This window comes from Apodemus sylvaticus, chromosome 1, assembly GCF_947179515.1.
Source record: "Apodemus sylvaticus chromosome 1, mApoSyl1.1, whole genome shotgun sequence".
Lineage (NCBI taxonomy): Eukaryota > Metazoa > Chordata > Mammalia > Rodentia > Muridae > Apodemus > Apodemus sylvaticus.
The window spans coordinates 20,051,053-20,069,671 of NC_067472.1; the positions used below are offsets into that span (position 1 = coordinate 20,051,053).

Sequence of the window (18,619 nt, forward strand, 5' to 3'; positions counted from 1 at the left end):
GCCTTGTGTGAGGTCATCTCTCTGAAAACTCCAGTTCTTTATTTGTAAAATGGGATTCCACCCTGTCATATAGGTGGCTAGTGTTATAGCCACAGGAGACGGTGCTTCCCAGAGAAGGGGCTGCTAATTCTGGTTGGTGGACATTGGCCAGTGCCCTCAGAGGGCACTTCTGTTGCAGGAAGGGTCAGGAGCCAGCTGTACCTACAGAGGCAAGGTGGGAGCAGAGAAGGAACAGAGGGAGCTTAGTGGTCAGTGGCAAATCCGGTGTGTTCCCACATCCTCACCAGATAGGGAAGCCTTGCCCTCCCTGGGGGGGGGAGGGACAAGGGCAGGGTGGGGTAGGGTGTGTGTGGAGAGGCTCTAGAAAGCACCCAGGGGCAAGGCCTTCTTTCTTTACAAACATTGATCCTCTCGCTTCTTTCTAGGGACTTGAGCAACAACAAGATCAGTTCCTTAAGCAATTCTTCCTTCACCAACATGAGCCAGCTGACCACGCTGTGAGTGCCAGCAGGGCCGGGCGGGCACAGGGATATGGCATCTGGCTGTGCTGGTGTCACTGGGATCACGTGCAGATATCGCCTCCCACCAGAGAGGGGCCTGAGAGCCTGCAGACTAAATGACACCCAGCCTTTTAGCCATTATCAAATGTAAAAACAAAAATGCCACACACATATGGCAAATATAAGCAGAGCTGATTAATGCCTGTGACCAATGGCTTGGGATATTATAATAACCAGCATGGGGTGTCTTGGGACACAGGCACGGCATTTTCAGAGGGTCTGATCTCACAACAGTCTGAGATGAACACAACCCTCTCAACTATCAATAGTAGAGCAGGTAAGAAAGGTGCGGTACAGGCTTATAGGGAACAGCACACAGGCGCAACATGGCTAGATCCCCAGTTGTCACCACAGGAACTGATCCCAGGGACAGAGCAATGCTAGAGAAAACAAGCCAAACATAAAAGCCTCTTGCAAATGATCCAACTCCTTGAGTAACGTGTGTTGTGCTGGGACCTGAGCCTTTCCCAGGTGAGACTTAGATCAAACCTGAGGGCCAGTAAGGAGGACCTGGCTTAGGAAGGTTTTCAGACCAGAGTATGTGCAGAGGCCAGGAAGGACCGAGCTGGGTCTCCCACTCGTATCTAAGGATCAGCTCGTGCCCAGCCTCACCTTCATGACCATCTGGTGACTTGCCTTCTCTGGAAAGGTTTAACTGTGAATGGGCTTCTGTGAGCCTGGTTGTGAAGGCCGCCTCTGCCCACAGTGGTGTTTCATGCCCTCATGCCCGAGCTCCTCCAGGGGCGTTTGGCAACATCAGAAGATGCGGAGTTGTTATAGTGTGGAGGGAGGATGCTGCCTGCATGGAGTGGCCAGGGGTGGGGAGGACCACAGCCCTCCCTGGAAAAGCCCCACAGCCCGGAGCTGCCCAGAGTGCTGAGCCTGACAAACTAGACTGAGTGATCTGAGCAGCCACGAGGAATGCAGTGTTCTTTCCTCTGCTGTGGACAGCTCCCTTCACTTGGATTTTTAAAAATATTCCTATTTATGTATAATTAACATATAATGAACATCAATATTAAAGCACAGTCATTGATAGCCGGGGGTGATAACCCATAATCTGAGCACTGAGGCAGGGAGATTGCTGCAAGTTTGAGACTAGCTAGGACTACATAGCAAGACCCTATCTCAAAAAGGGTATAGATTTTGGCCGACTTTTCTATAACCACAGCACCTGGAAGCCCTCACCACAACCTTAAGCTCTGAGGACCCCCTCCTCTGCCCTTATCTGGCCCCAGGGTAGCCTGTATGGTCAGAGTTTCATATAAAGAGATTCACTTTGTTTGATGAGTCAGCACAATTACTCCGAGATCCTTCCACAGGTGGTGGTTCCTTCCCTTGTGCTGCCAATGGCATACTATCCAGTCTGTATATTTATCACAGACTCAGCCTTCTCACCAATCTGCCTGTCTGCCCTTGGTGGGTTCATTTATGTAGAATCTTTTGCGGGTTAGCACGTGGGCTCTAGAAACACAACCCTAATACAAATACTGTTACTAACTTAATAACATGACCCTGGCCTCAAAGCCTCAGCTTGCTCACCCATAGGATGGTTAGGAATGGCCCTTCACCCCTGCCGTAGCTTCCTCCTTCCTCCCTGCAGGATCCTCAGCTACAACGCTCTCCAGTGCATCCCTCCTCTGGCCTTCCAAGGACTTCGTTCGCTGCGCCTGCTGTAAGTCTCTCCCAACTCATTCTTCTAGGAGACCTACCCCATAACCCAAGACCTACCTACCTACCCAACCCCCTGGTGAGCAGCAATATTCCCAGGTCTGGAGCCCCAGCAGGGACAGCTATATCCAATGATAGGAACAGAGAATACTCCCATTCAGATCCTTTATAAAAGCCATGCTATGAGTGGGAAATGAGCCAAGGGGTGACCATTGCCCTGAGCTGAATTTGTGTAACTGTTTATGATAGGGGAGGGGTGCCTAAGGTAAAAGGAGTCTTTTGTTTGTACAAGAGACTTCTGTTCAGATTTACAATGTTTGTTTCCAAAGACCTGTGAACTTTTCTATGAGTTCTCACAGTGAAGTTTTGACCAAAACATTCTGTTGTGTCTGTTATGATGTCTCCTGAACCTGTCAGAACCAAGGTGACATTCCTCCAGCTACTTTATAGCTGGCTATGCTAATCTTCTTACAAAGAGCCTTCCGTGCCTCTGTCTCCAGGTTAAGATTGGGCCTGTGTGCCTACATGTCTTATTTATGATAAAAACCCAGCGACTGAGCTATTTAAATGGCAAAACCAATCTTCCCAAAGCACCAGGGCACAGCATAACCTACCTGGACTCTAAGGACTCCTTTTTTCTTTCTGGGCCATCATATTAGGGTTGCTTGGCTGAGGTCCTTCTCCTCACTAGCAGACAGCCATGTGTCCATTCAGCAAGGGCTACGATGGTCCTCCTTCAGGCACCTGACTCTGCCCCTGGACCTGCCTCCAATAGCATCTTCTCTCCTCAGGTCTTTGCACGGCAATGATGTCTCTACCCTCCAAGAGGGCATCTTTGCAGACGTGACGTCTCTATCTCACCTGTAAGTAGTGCCAGCCTAATTTTCTGAGACTTGTTGAGTTTAAGCAGAACTTGGAGTATGAAGAAGACCCAGCTCCTCAAACCACCAGAACACGTCACCTTTATCTTGATATTGAGTTTGGGAGCTTTTTCCCAGCTACTTTCTTGACCTCTTACACACCCAGTAGTTCACGAGGACTGTGAGGGAGGACAGGACATTAGCAGGTGGTAGCAAGCATTTATTGGTTGCTTGAACTGTCACCTGCAAGTGTGACCTCCCCCTCCCCATAATGATCTCAAAACACAAGCAGTGTTTCCTTGTTTTACACATAAGGAACTAGGGCTTGGAAAGGAAGGGGGATGTTTGCCCGAAGCTGCCCGGCTGGTGAGGGCGTGGCTCCTCCCCCAGTGCACATGCTTTATACCATCCTCATATCACCTGTCCCATCTCCCACCATGAGGATGAGCACCAGAAGTATGTATGTCTCCCAAAGAGGCAGAATTGCATACAATTGCTTCCCAAGCCCCACTGCTGGCCGTGCCGTGGTGATGATTCTTTAAAAGCATACAGTTGGGAAGATGGCTCAGGCGGTAAAGTGTTTGCCTTGCAAGCATGCAGATCACAGTGTGACTCCCCAGATCTCACATTAAAAGCTGGGCAGGATAGGATGTACTTGTGATCCTGTAGCTGGGGTCAGAGACAAACAGATCCCTGAGGCTCACCGGCCAGCTGGCCAGCCTTGCCTGCTTGGTGAATGCCAGGCCAGTGTGAGACCCTGACTCAAAGGAAAAGTGTGTGGACCTGAGAAACAACACACAGGGTGTCATCTGACCTCCAGATACACACACACACACACACACACAGATGAGCAGACAAACACAGGCACACACACACATGTGCACACACATACATGCACACTTGCACATGCCACACACAAATAAAAAGGGTATCAATGTCTCAGAGTACAGAGTTTCGGTTTGAAGCATTGCAAACAATTTGGAAATGGGTAGTGGAGATGGTTGCCTGGGGCTGGGAATGCAGCCAGCATTTCTGATTTGTACACTGAATATGTTAAAAATGACCAAGTGTTTGTTTTTATGTATTATATATAAAACAATGAAAAAATAGAGAAGCCCTGGGCTGAGAGGGGGTTGTCCTTGCCCTAGAGATTGGGTCTGTGCAGAAAAGACACCTTGCTGGCATGTATTTTTTTAAAAAGAAGATATATATTTAGTTTTATTTATATGAACACACTGTAGCTATCTTCAGACATACACCAGAAGAGGGCATCGGATCCTTTTATTAAAAAAATTATTTTCTATATTCTTTGTTTACATTCCAGATGGTTTTCCCTTTCCCAGTTCCCCCCCTCCCCATAAGTCCCATAAGCCCTTTTCCTTCAGCCAGTTACCCAATCAACCCCCTTCCACTCCTCTGGCCTGGTAATCCCTTACAATGCTGCATCAAGCCTTTCCAGGACCAGGGCCCTCTCCTTCCTTCTTCTTGGGAGTGATTTGATATGTGGTTTGTGTTTTGGGTATTCTGAGCTTCCGGGCTAATATCCACTTATCAGTGAGTGCATTCCATGTGTGTTCTTTTGTGAATGAGTTACCTCTCTTAGTATGATATTTTCCAGTTCCAACCATTTGCCTAAGAATTTCATGAATTCATCGTTTTTAATTGCTGAATAGTATTCCATTGTGTAAATATACCACATTTTCTGTATCCATTCCTCCATTGAGGGATATCTGGGTTCTTTTCAGCTTCTGGCTATTATAAATAAGACTGCTATGAACATAGTGGAGCATGTGTCCTTATTGCATGCTGGGGAATCCTCTGGGTATATGCCTAGGAGTGGTATAGCAGGGTCCTCCAGAAGTGTCGTGCCCAGTTTTCTGAGGAACCACCAGACTGATTTCCAGAGTGGTTGTACCATCTTGCAATCCTACCAGCAGTGGAGGAGTGTTCCTCTTTCTCCACATCCTCATCAACACCTGCTGTCCCCTGAGTTTTTAATCTTAGTCATTCTGACTGGTGTGAGGTGAAATCTCAGGGTTGTTTTGATTTGCATTTCCCTAATGACTAATGATGTTGAACATTTCTTAAGGTGCTTCTCAGCCATCTGAAGTTCTTCAGGTGAAAATTGTTTGTTTACTTCTGTACCCCATTTTAATAGGGTTATTTGGTTTTCTGGGGGTCTAACTTCTTGAGTTCTTTATATATATTGGATATTAGCCCTCTGTCGAATGTAGGATTGGTGAAGATCTTTTCCCAATTTGTTGGTTGTCGTTTTGTCCTTTTGACGGTGTCCTTTGCCTTACAGAAACTTTGTAATTTTATGAGGTCCCATTTATCAGTTCTTGATCTTAGAGCATAAGCTATTGGTGTTCTGTTCAGGAACTTTCCCCCTGAGGGCATCGGATCCTATTATAGATGGTTGGTTGTTGGGAATTGAACTCAGGACCTCTGGGAGAGCAGACAGTGCTCTTAACCGCTGAGCCATCTCTCAGCCCCTGGCATTTCTTGCTCTCTTTGTCTGTGGCATGCACATGGACTGTGGCTGGGTGGCTTTGGCTCTGAGCCCACCTCACTCTCAGGGCCTGAGTGGGCAGGCATACTTAGATCAGAGTTGGTACCCCCGTGTTTCTCTCAGTGTCCCCTCAATCCCTTAAATGTCCTCAGTTCTGAGAATCATCTTTCCCATATTTTAATCTGTAAAGTTAGAATGATCTTAAAATAGGTATGGTCTTCATATATGTATATATTTTAGGAAGCTTCTTCTATGTTAGGTTTCCATATGACCTCTCAAATGGTCCTTAATTATAACTGTCTCTCCCGGATTCTCTCCTATCTGCACTTTTCTTCCCTGTCCCAACTCGATCCTCCCGTTCCAGTTCCTGTCCCCCTATCCATAACTATGCATTCTGTTTATGTGTCCTAGGGAGATCTGTCTGTCCCCTCCCAGTCCCCACACTTCCACTAACCTCTGTAGTTCTATGGGTTGTAGTTTGTGTCTCATGGAGTGAGTGGCTAATAGCCACACATAAGAGAACATGAACCGTATTTGTCTTTCTGGGTCTCGGTTACCTCACTCAAAATGATTTTTTTCCAGTTCCACCCATTTTCCCGTGAATTTCATGATTTTATTTCATTCTTTTTAAATGGCTGAGTAATATGTCACTGTGTAAATGTACTACATTTCCCTAATCCCTTCATCTGCTGAGGGACATCTAGGTTGTTTTCATTTCCTGGCTATGACTAGAGCAGCAGTGAGCATAGTTGAGCAAGTGTCCTAGTGGTCGGATGAGGGGTGCTCTGAGGATGTGCCCGAGTGGTGTGGCTCGATCGTGAGGTGGTCGGATGAGGGGTGCTCTGAGCATGTGCCCGAGTGGTGTGGCTCGATCGTGAGGTGGTCGGATGAGGGGTGCTCTGAGCATGTGCCCGAGTGGTAAGGCTCGATCGTGAGGTATATTGATTCCCATCGTCTTGAGGAACTGCCATATCGATTTCACAGCTGCAGTACAAGTTTACATTCCCAGCAGCAATGGACGAGCGTTCCCTTTGCTCCACATCCTCGCCAGCGTGAGCTGTCAGTTGTTTTATTGATCTGAGCCATTCTGACAAGTGTAAGATGGAATCTCAAATAGTTGTGATTTGCATCTCCCTGATGACTCAGGATGTTGAATATTTCTTTAAGTGCTTCTCAGCCATTTGCAAGTCCTCTGTTGAGAATTCTCTGCTTACCAAAAGAAAAAAGAAAAAAAAGAAAAAAAGAAAAAAGAAAAAAAAGGCCGGGCGGTGGTGGCGCATGTCTGTAATCCCAGCACTCTGGGAGGCAGAGGCAGGCGGATTGCTGAGTTCAAGGCCAGCCTGGTCTACAGAGTGAGTTCCAGGACAGCCAGGGCTACACAGAGAAACCCTGTCTTGAAAAAACCAAACCCAAGAGAGAGAGAGAGAGAGAGAGAGAGAGAGAGAGAGAGAGAGAGAGAGAGAGAGAGAGAGAGATCTGTTTAGAGCTGCACTCCATTTTTCAATTGGGTTGGTTTATTTTGGTTCTTATATTTTGCATATTTGCCCTCTATCAGATGTGTGGTTGGGAAAATTCTTTTCCCATTCTGTGGGTCGCCGCTTTGCCGGGATGATGGTGTCCTTTGCTGTAGAGAAGCGTCCTATTTGTTAATTGTTGATCTTAGTGCCTGAGCTAATGGTGTTCTGTTCAGGAAGTCTTTTCCCGTGCCAATGAGTTCAAACCTGTTCTCCACTTTCTCTTCCAGGTTCAGGCAGCACATGTCCTAAACAAACAAACCCAAAGCTGTAAAAACCAACTTTGATCCTTCCTATAGCTGTCTTTCGGGGGGGAAAAGTGCTATCAAACCTGAGGCCAGATCTGTTCCCTAAGAAATCAGTTCAGGTCATTTGTCTGTTAGCCTCCCATCCACTAATGTTAGTCAGCTCTCTAGTACCATAGCAACATACCTGAGACGATCAACTTTGAGAGAAGAAACATTCATTATTGCCTCAGCTTCAGAGAATTCGGTCCACAGTTGGTGAACTATGTTGCTTTCGGGCCTGTGGTAAGGCTGCACATCATGTTGGGAATGTGTGGGTGAGCAAGTTTTTTGACCCATGATAGTTGGGAAGAAGGGAAGAGGCAAGAGCAGCATCCTGACATTCCCTGGATGTGTACATCCTCAGTGGTCTACTGCCTTCCCCCGGATCCTAAAGGTCCTACTAACTCTCCGCGGCACCAAGGGCTGGAGTCTGAGAGTAACACGTGGGCTTGGATAGGATCTCCAAGATCTGAGCTGTAGCATCTCCTGTGTATCCATCAGAAGGCGTGTGCCAGCTCGGGTATCTCACCTGCAGTCCGACGCCAAAAGGCTACATGTCTCTGTCATGGCTCGTGCCACAGCTGCTCAGTGCTGTCCCTCGCTGCCACAGCCCTGCATTTTGCAGGCTTTATTCTGCTACAGACTAGAAAACTGTGTTTTAATGTTCACCGAGAAGTGGGTGTGAAAATTCAGTAGAAATGATTCATTACATCTCACCATGCCCATAGGGTACAACAGTGAGTAGTTAATGACCGTATGACACTGTAATCTATATTCGATGATGTGTGGAATAATTAATAGAATGCAAATATGAACATAAAAATTGGTGGGGCCATGCATAGTAGTGTACACTTATACTGGGGAAGATGGCAAGTTATAGGTCAGCTGGGGCTACCAAATGGGAGATTGTCTCAATGGACGGAAGGAAGGAAAGAGAGAGGGAGGGAGGAGGGAGGGAAGGAAAGAGAGAGGGAGGGAGGAGGGAAGGAAGGAAAGAGGGAGGGAGGGAGGGAGGGAGGGAGGGAGGAGGGAAAGAAGGAGGGAGGGAGGAGGGAGAGAAGCCAGGCTGGAAGGGAATATACTCAAATGAAGTTAGTCCTATTTTAGGATGGATGACCGTTTTCTTCCGGCATTCCTTTGCACTGAAGTTCTGCGCCCTTCTTCCCACGTGCTTGGCAGGTTCACTCTGTCAATGCTGACTGACCCAGCTAGTGCCTCGGGTGACCAGTGTCTGGTCCAGCTCTGGGGTTAATGGCTCCTGCTCTCAAGGAACCGCTTTTGCAGTCTGTGGGTGCAGGGGTTGAAGACAGCACCACACACAGAAATGCAGCGGGTTTGGGCAGGTAGAGGGTTTTATAGCTTGAGAGTGATTCTGGCCTCAGACTAGAAAGGCTGCTTCAGGCTGGGCTCCATTAATAGAGTTGGAATAAGCAGACCAGACAGCTAGTGTTTCAGTGCACCCAAGTTACACCAAAGAACAAGCAACATGGGGCTATTTATAATCTCGCCAGAGTGTGTTCCCAACCCGCAGTTCTTTGGGCTGGAAGAGAGCCCGGCTTCTGCCCTCTCCAACTATGTCTCCCTTGGCCCTGCTTGTTCTCCACTTCCCAACAAATTCTCAGTTGTCTTTACTTTTTAAAAGGTTTAACTAGTTAGTTAATATCTTGAGACTGGATCATACCACATCGCCAGACTGACCTGAAATTCATGGTCTTCCTACCTCAGCCTCATGATTTTATTTTATTTTAAAAAGATTTTGATTAAAATGTGTAAGTTATGCCAGGCATGGTGGAATGTGCCTTTAATCCTAGAACTCAGGAAACAGAGGCAGGTGGATCTCTGAGTTTGAGGCTAGCCTGGTCTAGAATGAGTTCCAGGACAGCCAGGGCTGCATAGAGAAACCCTGTCCCAAATAACAGCAGCAGCAGCAGCAGCAGCAGCAGCAGCAGTGGCAGCAACAACAACAAAAAGAAAGAAAAAAAGGAAGGAAGGAAGGAAAAGAAAAACCGTATAAGTTGTAGTCCACGTCAGCTTCCATTGGGCAAGATGGTTCCCAGGAGAAAGGGAGCCGAAGGAAGTACTGAAGAGGGGTGGTGGGTCTCAACTGGGAAGACCCAGCCTTGGTCAAGTGGAAGCTTAAAATGTTGAGTGAAGTACTGACCTCTGCTCAGGACAGAAACAAGAAACCGAATGCGGGATAAGCCAGGATGCTTTTGAGTAGCTTACGGGAGACTTTGGCCCTGTGGTTTTGGGGAATGAAGAGGGAAAGGACATTTACATCCTGATGTTTGTGCCGAGTCACGGCAAGGGCCCCATGCTCCGGATGACCTCACATGCTTGGCAGCGCTTTTTCTATCACAGTCCTGTCGTGACAGACACATTCCCTGTGGTTCACTGTAAGTTCTATATTCAGCTTTTAAATGCCATGATTATGATATACTGTACTTTTTAGTAATTTGAAAAACAATATGGCAAATTTAAATATTTCAAATAGACCGTTATATCTGTAATATATACACTGTAATATACACTGCCTGTAATCTTAAGAAGTCTGTTTTCACATGTTGAAGTTCACCTCTAACCTCCCCTGCGTCAGGGCCCATACTGATGTGGGAAGGGGCTGGTGTCTTGCTCGGCCCATTAGCCAGGATGGATGCTGTCAGCACACGGGGATAGAAAATTAAATACACATCAAGGTTGCACCTGCCCGCCTTCCTCGAGCTGTGCCGATTCCCCCGGCACCCATTCTCGGTTATCAGTGCTTGCCTCCCTTCCCCTCTTGATCGCAGGCTCTTTATTGAATCATAAAGTGAGCCCCGGAGATGTTAAGGGAGCTGCCCAAGGTCACCCAGGCACAGAGCAGCTGTGGCAGGCTGGAGTCCAAGCCTTGCTCAGCCCATTTTATAAGATCACACGGCGTCAGCTGTGCTATTTTGGGAGATTCCCGTCCAGAATCACAGCCACTTCTATCAGGCTGTATCCATCTTGGGGTTCACTTCCTCTGCAGTTCAGAACAGGTGGGGAGCGGCTGGGTATCCGGTGACCCGATGAACACACCCCTCCCTTCTTGTTAGCCTCACACAACCTTGGGGTTTTAAAATCGGTCGATGCTAGTGGTGCTGCAGGCGCTGATCTATGTATTGAGAGGAAGAACTCTCTGGCCCCTTCTTGCCATTACATTCCCATTCTGTCTTTATGCCTCTCCTGAGAATGGGGAAGGATTCTGAGCTTGCGGTAGCATTGGTGCAGGGCTGGGCAGCTGGCGGGACTCAGGTAGGTGTAGATGCTGCTAGGGCAGCCTGGACATGTGACATCCACTCTGGATTCCCTTCATAAGCATCTTTTCTAGAGGAATCCTCAGACTTCATGAAGCCATGGGTAACAGAGTGTTCATATCCGTCTCAACCGCCGTACTGTCCAGCAATAGGGAAACTGCTCATTAAACCACAGGGCGCCTATTCTTCCCAGAGATGCTACAAAGCACTTTGGTGAAATGAGGCAGATTCTATATACCGACCTGGAAGGTTTCCAAGGCCTGCTCTGCTGACAAGGAGCAAACTGCTTGCGTGTGCTACACGGTAGATAGGAACCGTATGTGTCTGTGTGGGGAAGGGCTGGAAGGCCACACACACACACACACACACACACAGACAGACACACAGACACAAACACACACACACAGACACATACACAGACACACACACACAGACATACACACACAGAGACACAGACACACACACAGATACACACAGACACACACAGACAAACACAGACACACAGACACACATACACAGACAGACACACACACAGACACACACACACACATACACACACAGGCACACAGACACACAGACACAGACAGACACACACACAGACACACACACACAGACACACACACAGACAGACACACAGACAGACACACACAGACACACATACACACACACAACACACACGAGTTTGGTAACTGTACCACCTGTGCCCCTCCGTGGAGGATACCTGCACACTGTGAACATGACATAGTTTATTTAAGCAGTCACTTGATGACAAACAGCTCCGGTTTCCAGGTCCTGGCTCCTTGTCTGCAGCTACCGACTGGAAAAATGACTTCGAGAAGAGTTTATTTCAACCCTGCTTCTGCAGACTGGAAGTCCAGGCACACGCATGACAACACGGTAGAGGCAAGACTGAGCAGTCACATGACACGCATGTGTGGCAATGAGGCACCAGGCATCCACTGCGGCCACAGCTGGCCCACTTCTGGGGGGATAAAGCCCAGTGCCCACCTGACCTTAGTTTTCAAGGCCATCTTTCGGCACTTGCCTGGTGAAGAGTCTCGACATGCATTTTGGGAGCGGTTAGACCATAGCACCAGGCTTTCTTTGACAAACCGCACCATCACACGTGTCTGCATATGCATCTGTAGATGTATCTGTGGAGAAACTTCCAGAAACTTTTTGCGGGCCTAAAACTTCTGTAATTAGAGTTGTACCAGTTTGCACTCCCAGCGGTAACATTGGAATATGCCCTTAAAAAAAAAGAAAGAAACTTGAGGTAGCACAATGACTCAGTTTTAATTGCTACACACAGGAGGCAGGAGCAGGCAGATTCTACACAGCGAGTTTCAGGCCAGCGAAGGCTATGCAGTGAAGCCATTTCTCCAAAAAATCAAAACCAAATCAAACAAAAAACAGTGTGTGTGTGTGTGTGTATGTGTGTGTGTGAGTATATGTGTGTATGTGTATGTGTGTGTGTGTATGTGTGTGTATGTGTGTGTGTATGTGTGTATGTGTGTGTATGTGTATGTGTGTGTAGTGTGTGTGTGTGTATGTGTGTGTATGTGTGTATGTGTATGTGTGTGTATGTGTGTGTATGTGTGTGTATGTGTGTATGTGTGAGTATGTGTGTATGTGTATGTGTGTGTATGTGTGTGTAGTGTGTGTGTGTGTGTATGTGTGTATGTGTGAGTATGTGTGTGTGTGTATGTGTGTGTGTGAGTATGTGTGTGTATGTGTGTGTATGTGTGTGTATGTGTGTATGTGTATGTATGTGTATGTGTGTGTATGTGTGTGTATGTGTGTGTAGTGTGTGTGTGCGCACGCGCTCCTGCATGCATGCACACATGCTCCCTCCCTCCCTTGTTACTCACGGCACTGAGCAGTCAAAGCGACCTGCTGCTGCGTTTGAAAGAGGCCCGCAAGTAGGAATGTGTGCACGTGGTCTTTGCTTAACTGAAAATGAAAAGAAAAGCAAAAGTGGATGGGCTGCCAAGTCGGGCGGCTCAGGGCTTAGACCCAGAGGCTGCTCTTTGCTGCCGTGTGGCCCCAGGGAAATGACATATTCTACGAGATGCTCAGTTCCACATCTTACACTTTCAAGAAGCTTGCATGTGGGGTTAATGACAGCACTGGGTGTGTAAAGGCAGGAGTGGCGGCCATTTCTGTGCCTACCCCTCACCCAAGCCTGTGGAAGGAGGCTCCCCGTGCAGAGCCTCTGCCCCTGGCAGCATGGTTCTGAACCTAAATCGCCCCCTTCCTAGGATCTAAGCCGGTTACTCGGGTCTTCCTAAGTCTGTCTCTGTGTGGAGACACAGAGCTAGGGGGAGCCTGGTGGGGACCAGGTAAGACAAGGCACACGAAGGGCTTAAAATGAAGCTTGGGGGGTGATTGGGGGTGACCTGTGTGCTCAGGGAATCAAAGCTTCTGAAATCGGAATGCCCTCTTTTCTCTGCTGCCTGTCTCAGGGCCATTGGAGCCAACCCCCTGTACTGCGACTGCCACCTCCGATGGCTCTCTAGCTGGGTGAAGACTGGCTACAAGGAACCTGGCATTGCCCGCTGTGCTGGGCCTCCAGAGATGGAGGGCAAACTGTTGCTCACCACACCTGCCAAGAAGTTTGAATGCCAAGGTGAGACCAGGGGCATGAGAGAAGGGGTGGTGGGTACCAGGGACCACAGGACTCACCCAGCCCAGGTAGGGTCTTCCAGACCTTCCACTCCCGTGTCCCTGGGTCCCAGTGCTAGGAGAGTCCGATGATAGACTTGAGGCTCTGCTGATTAGGGTGGCTGTCTTCCAGTCTTGATATCCGACAAACAAAAAAAGCTAAGTGGAAAAATCCTAGGCCTTTAAGGCTTAGATTTTTCCCTGTGGTTATGTAGGAAAAGTCAAAATAGCTGTTTTGAAGCTCCCAGGCTCCTGACAATACAGGCACCCAGACTTCCCTTAAGATAGGCATTGTGCCGGACAAACAGCTGAAACCCTCCTCTGTCCCTGGTGGGGCCACAGGACCAGCTGGTGCTTTGTGAACATTTGCAGCATACCGTGTGACCGGTGGTCCACACTGAGGCTCCCTGCTTCCAGCGTCTACAAATACTTGTTCAGGGACTGATTGACTGGTTGGAGCAAGCCCCTGAGGCCCTGTAGGACCTTGTGAAGCAAAGGCAGGTGGTTGAGTGGCTGCCTGGCCTCAGCTTTGTTTGAAGGGGGAGCTAGGGGAGGACCCTGGGGACCCCCGGGCGTGGCCCTTGCCCTCTGCTTGCTCAGAGACTGCCATCGGAAATGAAACTGACAGCTGTAGGTTAATGAGGAGGCCCAGGCCACCATGTGTGCAGGAAGCTGTCACAGCAGGAATCCAAGGACCCACTCTGTAGACCGAGGCTAATAGGTGTGTGGCACTTACTAGCTGGCAGGGTGAAGCTGAGTTTTTTTTTTTTTCTATGTACTTTTTAACCAAAATATGACAACATCTGGAAAGGCACAGGGCCCCAAGGGAAGAGCCTGAGGCACGTTCACTGAGTTCACTAAGAAACAGACACATCTGTGCCTGGAAATCCCTCCAGTAGCCTTCTGTCTCGTGGAAAGCATTTTTTGTTTTGTCTTGGTTTGGTTTTTGTGTTTCTATTCAAGCGCATGTCAGCAGAACTGATATGTTACCTCTTCTAGAAGGAGCCTTTCCAGGGGAGCCTGAGTCGAGTGGCCAGGCCTTCTAATTCCTTCTTATAAAAACCTTGGTGTCCATCACGGTTGGCACCTAGGTACCACTGCTGCTAGACTACTCTCTTCTTACCAATGGTTGAGGTCTGGAGAGGAGCCTGGGTAGCTTAGAAGGCAACAGGGAAGCTTCTCTCCTCTCCAGACTTGAAGAGAAAGAGCCTCAAAGCATGTAGACTCCACCCCCTCCTGGAGGCTCCCTGCAGAGCCAAGCCCAGGCACATGGTGGCCTCTGGGCTGAGCAGGACGCAGGCTGGAGCGGCTGCTTCTGAGGGCATGAGGGGCAGAGTCAGCGAACAAGCATGGTTCTGCTACCCTCTGCCTCTTAGGATGGCCCTACCTACTGCGTACAGGTTCTACCTACTGAGCCCTGCATACCCGTTCATGTGGTTCTCACGGCCATATGTGAGTCAGGGCTTCCTGTGACCCTTTTGTAAAGTAGGCTCTGCAGCGGGAAAGCTGGACTGGGCTAGGAGATGTAGCATGACCCTCGCTAACTCATGGTGAGACGTGTCTCCTGGGAGGGTATTCCTCCACAGGACTGGACCTCTCAGGGGAGCACCTCACACTTATGCACGTGCCCTTTCTCTGCTAATGTTCTCCCTGTTCTCCACAGGTCCCCCCAGTCTGGCAGTTCAGGCCAAGTGTGATCCCTGCTTGTCCAGTCCATGCCAGAATCAAGGCACTTGCCACAATGACCCACTTGAGGTATACAGGTGTACCTGCCCCAGTGGCTACAAGGTAAGTGAAGGCCACAGCTGGAGGGATAGAGTTCTCTCTGCTGCGAGGCAGGCCTGACATGGCTGGGTCTGTTGTTTGCCAGCCTGCCTCAGAACAGATGTGTGAGTGGACCTATCCCTGGCCCGCCACCCTGTAGACAGATGGGCGTATTGATGAATGAGTGGACGACTGAATGAAAGAAGAAACGGGCAGCCCCGTGGCAGACAAGCAGAGCTGCTGACAGCTCTTAGGTCATGCGGACCCCCTTGGCTCTCCCTGGGGTCCTCACCGCCAACTTTCCCTCCAGGGCCGAAACTGTGAGGTGTCTCTGGACAGCTGTTCCAGCAACCCATGTGGAAACGGGGGAACCTGCCGCGCCCGGGAGGGCGAGGATGCTGGCTTCACGTGAGTTCCCAGGAGCCTGAGACGGGGTTGGGGACTGCCGCTGGGCCCAGCATCCAAGCATCCTCATGCTGGAGATGAGGCTGGAGAGAGGGAACAGGCCTGTGCTCCAAATTATGGTCACCGGTCCTGAAAGGCTCCTCTCACCGGAGGAGGTGAGAGTAGAGCCTATGGCCCCGGACAGCGCAGGTTCACAGGAGAGAGAGCCTGGGCTTGGGACTGACTCCTGGCGAAGGCACCAGGAGTGTCTTTCTGCATGCTGGGCACCTATAGCCAAGAATATATGTCATGGTAATGCCAGGAAATGGTTGGGGACATTCTAAGACTCTTTCAAATTTCCACACACCCTCCTGAGCACCCACTTTAAGCTGAACAAGTCTCTAGAGGCTATGCGAGAACCCAAGCAGGCCTTAGCCAGCCCTGTGTTACAGCTGAGGTGACCAAAGGCGAAGCCACATCCTGGTCCTCCTTCTGGGGTCCTACCTTCTCACGCCTCCCGCTGATTGGCCACCGTAGGGAGCGACCCCACCATGAGCAGCAGTTTCCATGCTCTGGGCACAGCTGCGCTCACCACATAGCATATCTGAATCCCAGAGCAGATGTCATATCTACGCACCCCCGGTAGCTTGCTTTCCCCGGGAATCCCCACCCCCATCCCTGGCCTCCCAGAGCTTTTCTGAGGAACACAGTACTTAGTTGCTGGAGATAAACTGCCTATGGAACAAATTGACTCTTCAGAAAATGATGTTGAATCTACGGGCGGAAATGGCCAAACCTGCCTCTGCAGACCCAAATTACCAGATGTAAAAAATAAAGCGCTAAGTGCCTCTCCTCCTGCGTTGCCTTGGAAACACATTCTTACAACAGGCAGGCCCTCCTCAGGGGCAGGCAGCAGCTCTGGTCCATTCCTCAGCTCCTGCTCAGGGCTGGGATGCCTGCCCCTTCAGGGCAGAGGGGACAGGTCGGGTGGCCCTACAGATCCAGCAGCCAGGCAGCCTGTAGCACCAGGTAGGAGGGAGACCTCCTTTCCACCTGCCTTATGCCTTTAGATTTTTGCCAATAGGGACTTTCTGTATAAATATCCTGTCACCGTAGCTTAAAATCAAACTGCAGAAGAAGGCTGTGGCATAATCTTCAGGCTTCTTTACCCTCCAGAGAATACCACCTGCACACCACACCTTTGACCAACAGCTACATTTTTTTTCTTTACCATAAGTTTATTTTTTCATGCAAAGGAGACAGTATCATAGAAATCATAAATATTATTGCCATTTTAAAGTAAAATACCTGGGCTAAGCACTCTAACCCAGTCTCCCCTCCTACCTGGTGCTACAGGCTGCCTGGTTAGAGTGCTGCCTGGTTACAGTCCAGCATAGCAGTGGGGTGCTATGTTACTGTTTATTCATTAGTTTGTTCTTTTGAGACAGGGTCTATTGTGTAGCCAAGGCTGCCCTGAATTCTCAGCTCTGCCTCCTTTCGGCCTCCCGGTGCTTAGCTCACAGCATCTGATACCGCGCTTTGCACTTTGCATGCCTTTTAAAAATGCCACCTGCAAGCCCCTCCGTAGCAGTGAGATGAGCGTACGCCAGGAGCATCTGCCACCAACGAGAGTTTAATGTCCCTCCCCATTTCTTGTCACCACCAGCTCCTAATTAGAAGTTTCTGTTGGCTGGGTTTCGTGGTAGACATAGGTAATCCCTAGGACGCAGGTGTCTGAGTTAGGAGGATTGTGAATTTGAAGCCACTTTGAGCTAGCTACATAGGGAGATCCTATCTCACAAGTTTTACTTTATTAAAATTACCTTGGAGCGTGGAGAGATGGGTAAGAGTACTGGCTGCTCTTCAGAGGACCGGGGTTTGAGTCCCACCACCACACGGTGGCTTACAACCATCTGTAACTCCAGTTTCAGGGGACCAGATTCTATTTTCTAGCCTCCAAGGGAAGCAGGCATGTATGTCTCTGGCACATACACAGATATGCAGACAAAACGCCTTGACACACAAAACCAAACAAGTACATACATACCAAAAAACAGTTTCTCATGTCTCACTTATCAGTAAGAGGACTAACTACATAGGAAACAATGTAACTGTTGTAAATTTGACAGTTGGTACCTGTAAGGTAATGTTTGCTGAGACTGAACTCCTTTATGGGTGTGTCTGTATCCTTTGTCAGCTGGTCCATGTGTCTGCAGATGGTCTGAGCATGACAGGAGAGGGCAGCTGACCTGCTCTTCTGTTTGCATAGATATTTTATTCTGGGAAGGTCTGTTCACACAAACGCACTGTCGGGATTAGTAGATTCATCATAGACCTGCCACTCAGCTATTGGAAACCCTTCCAGTATAGGACAAAATCCCCAGAGTGAGCAGGTGGCAGCAGGATTTCAGTTCAGTTAGACTCAGTTCCCCGAGTCTCCTGTCAGTTATTTTTAATTGTCTACTTGCTGCCTTCTTGGCACCTGGAGACACAGCCCCTCCTCCTGCTAGGCAGAGTGCCACCTGAACGTGACAGGAGAGCAGCTGTCCTGCTGGCTCTCTCCACATCCTGGGGATGTTTAAGGAGTTTTATGGGCAGTTAAAGCACTGGGTGGAAGTTCCTCAGCCTACTGTCTCTGACCCTGGGGAAACCTCACATATCCTAAGCTAATGACTGCCCTGGTTTGTAAATCGCCAATTTCAAGAACCTTCTACAGGCTGGCGACGGCTCAGCCCAGCTCCATCCCGTCTCTGTCCCTGAAGTCTGTGTCCTCACAGACTGGAGCGGTGTAGGTGAGCAGGTCCTGTCTTCTCACTCCAGACTCACCTATCCCTTTGTGCCCGCTGCCTCGCCTTTCCTGTTGGGACTCTTGCTAAGGCTAACTCAGCACCTCTGCTAGGAAGCCTGCCTGACCATCCCTGCTGAGGAGGGTTAGGTGCTCTCTGCCCATGCCTGGCTTCAGAGCCTCTACCATCACGATTCCGCCACTAGACTTGAGGGCAGGGCTGGTCTTGTTAGCTGTTAACCTTTTCGCCTTCTGGCAAGGGCCTGGTCTAGTGAAGAACTCTAACTGTGTGGAATAAGGACTCTGACCAGTGGCTACAGAATTTCTCAACTCCTCTCCATCC

General features: G+C 49.2%; 1 protein-coding gene across 1 annotated transcript in view; it reads left to right on the forward strand.

The window, feature by feature from the left end:
• The window catches only part of Slit1 (slit guidance ligand 1), a 144,410-nt gene that overhangs the window by 115,533 nt on the left and 10,258 nt on the right, over positions 1–18,619 (forward strand). The window contains exons 23-28 of the mRNA XM_052185962.1: positions 426–497; positions 2,164–2,235; positions 3,023–3,094; positions 13,145–13,308; positions 15,007–15,131; positions 15,418–15,515. Coding sequence (XP_052041922.1) covers positions 426–497; positions 2,164–2,235; positions 3,023–3,094; positions 13,145–13,308; positions 15,007–15,131; positions 15,418–15,515 — 603 coding nt within the window. The remainder of the gene's footprint in view (positions 1–425; positions 498–2,163; positions 2,236–3,022; positions 3,095–13,144; positions 13,309–15,006; positions 15,132–15,417; positions 15,516–18,619) is intronic.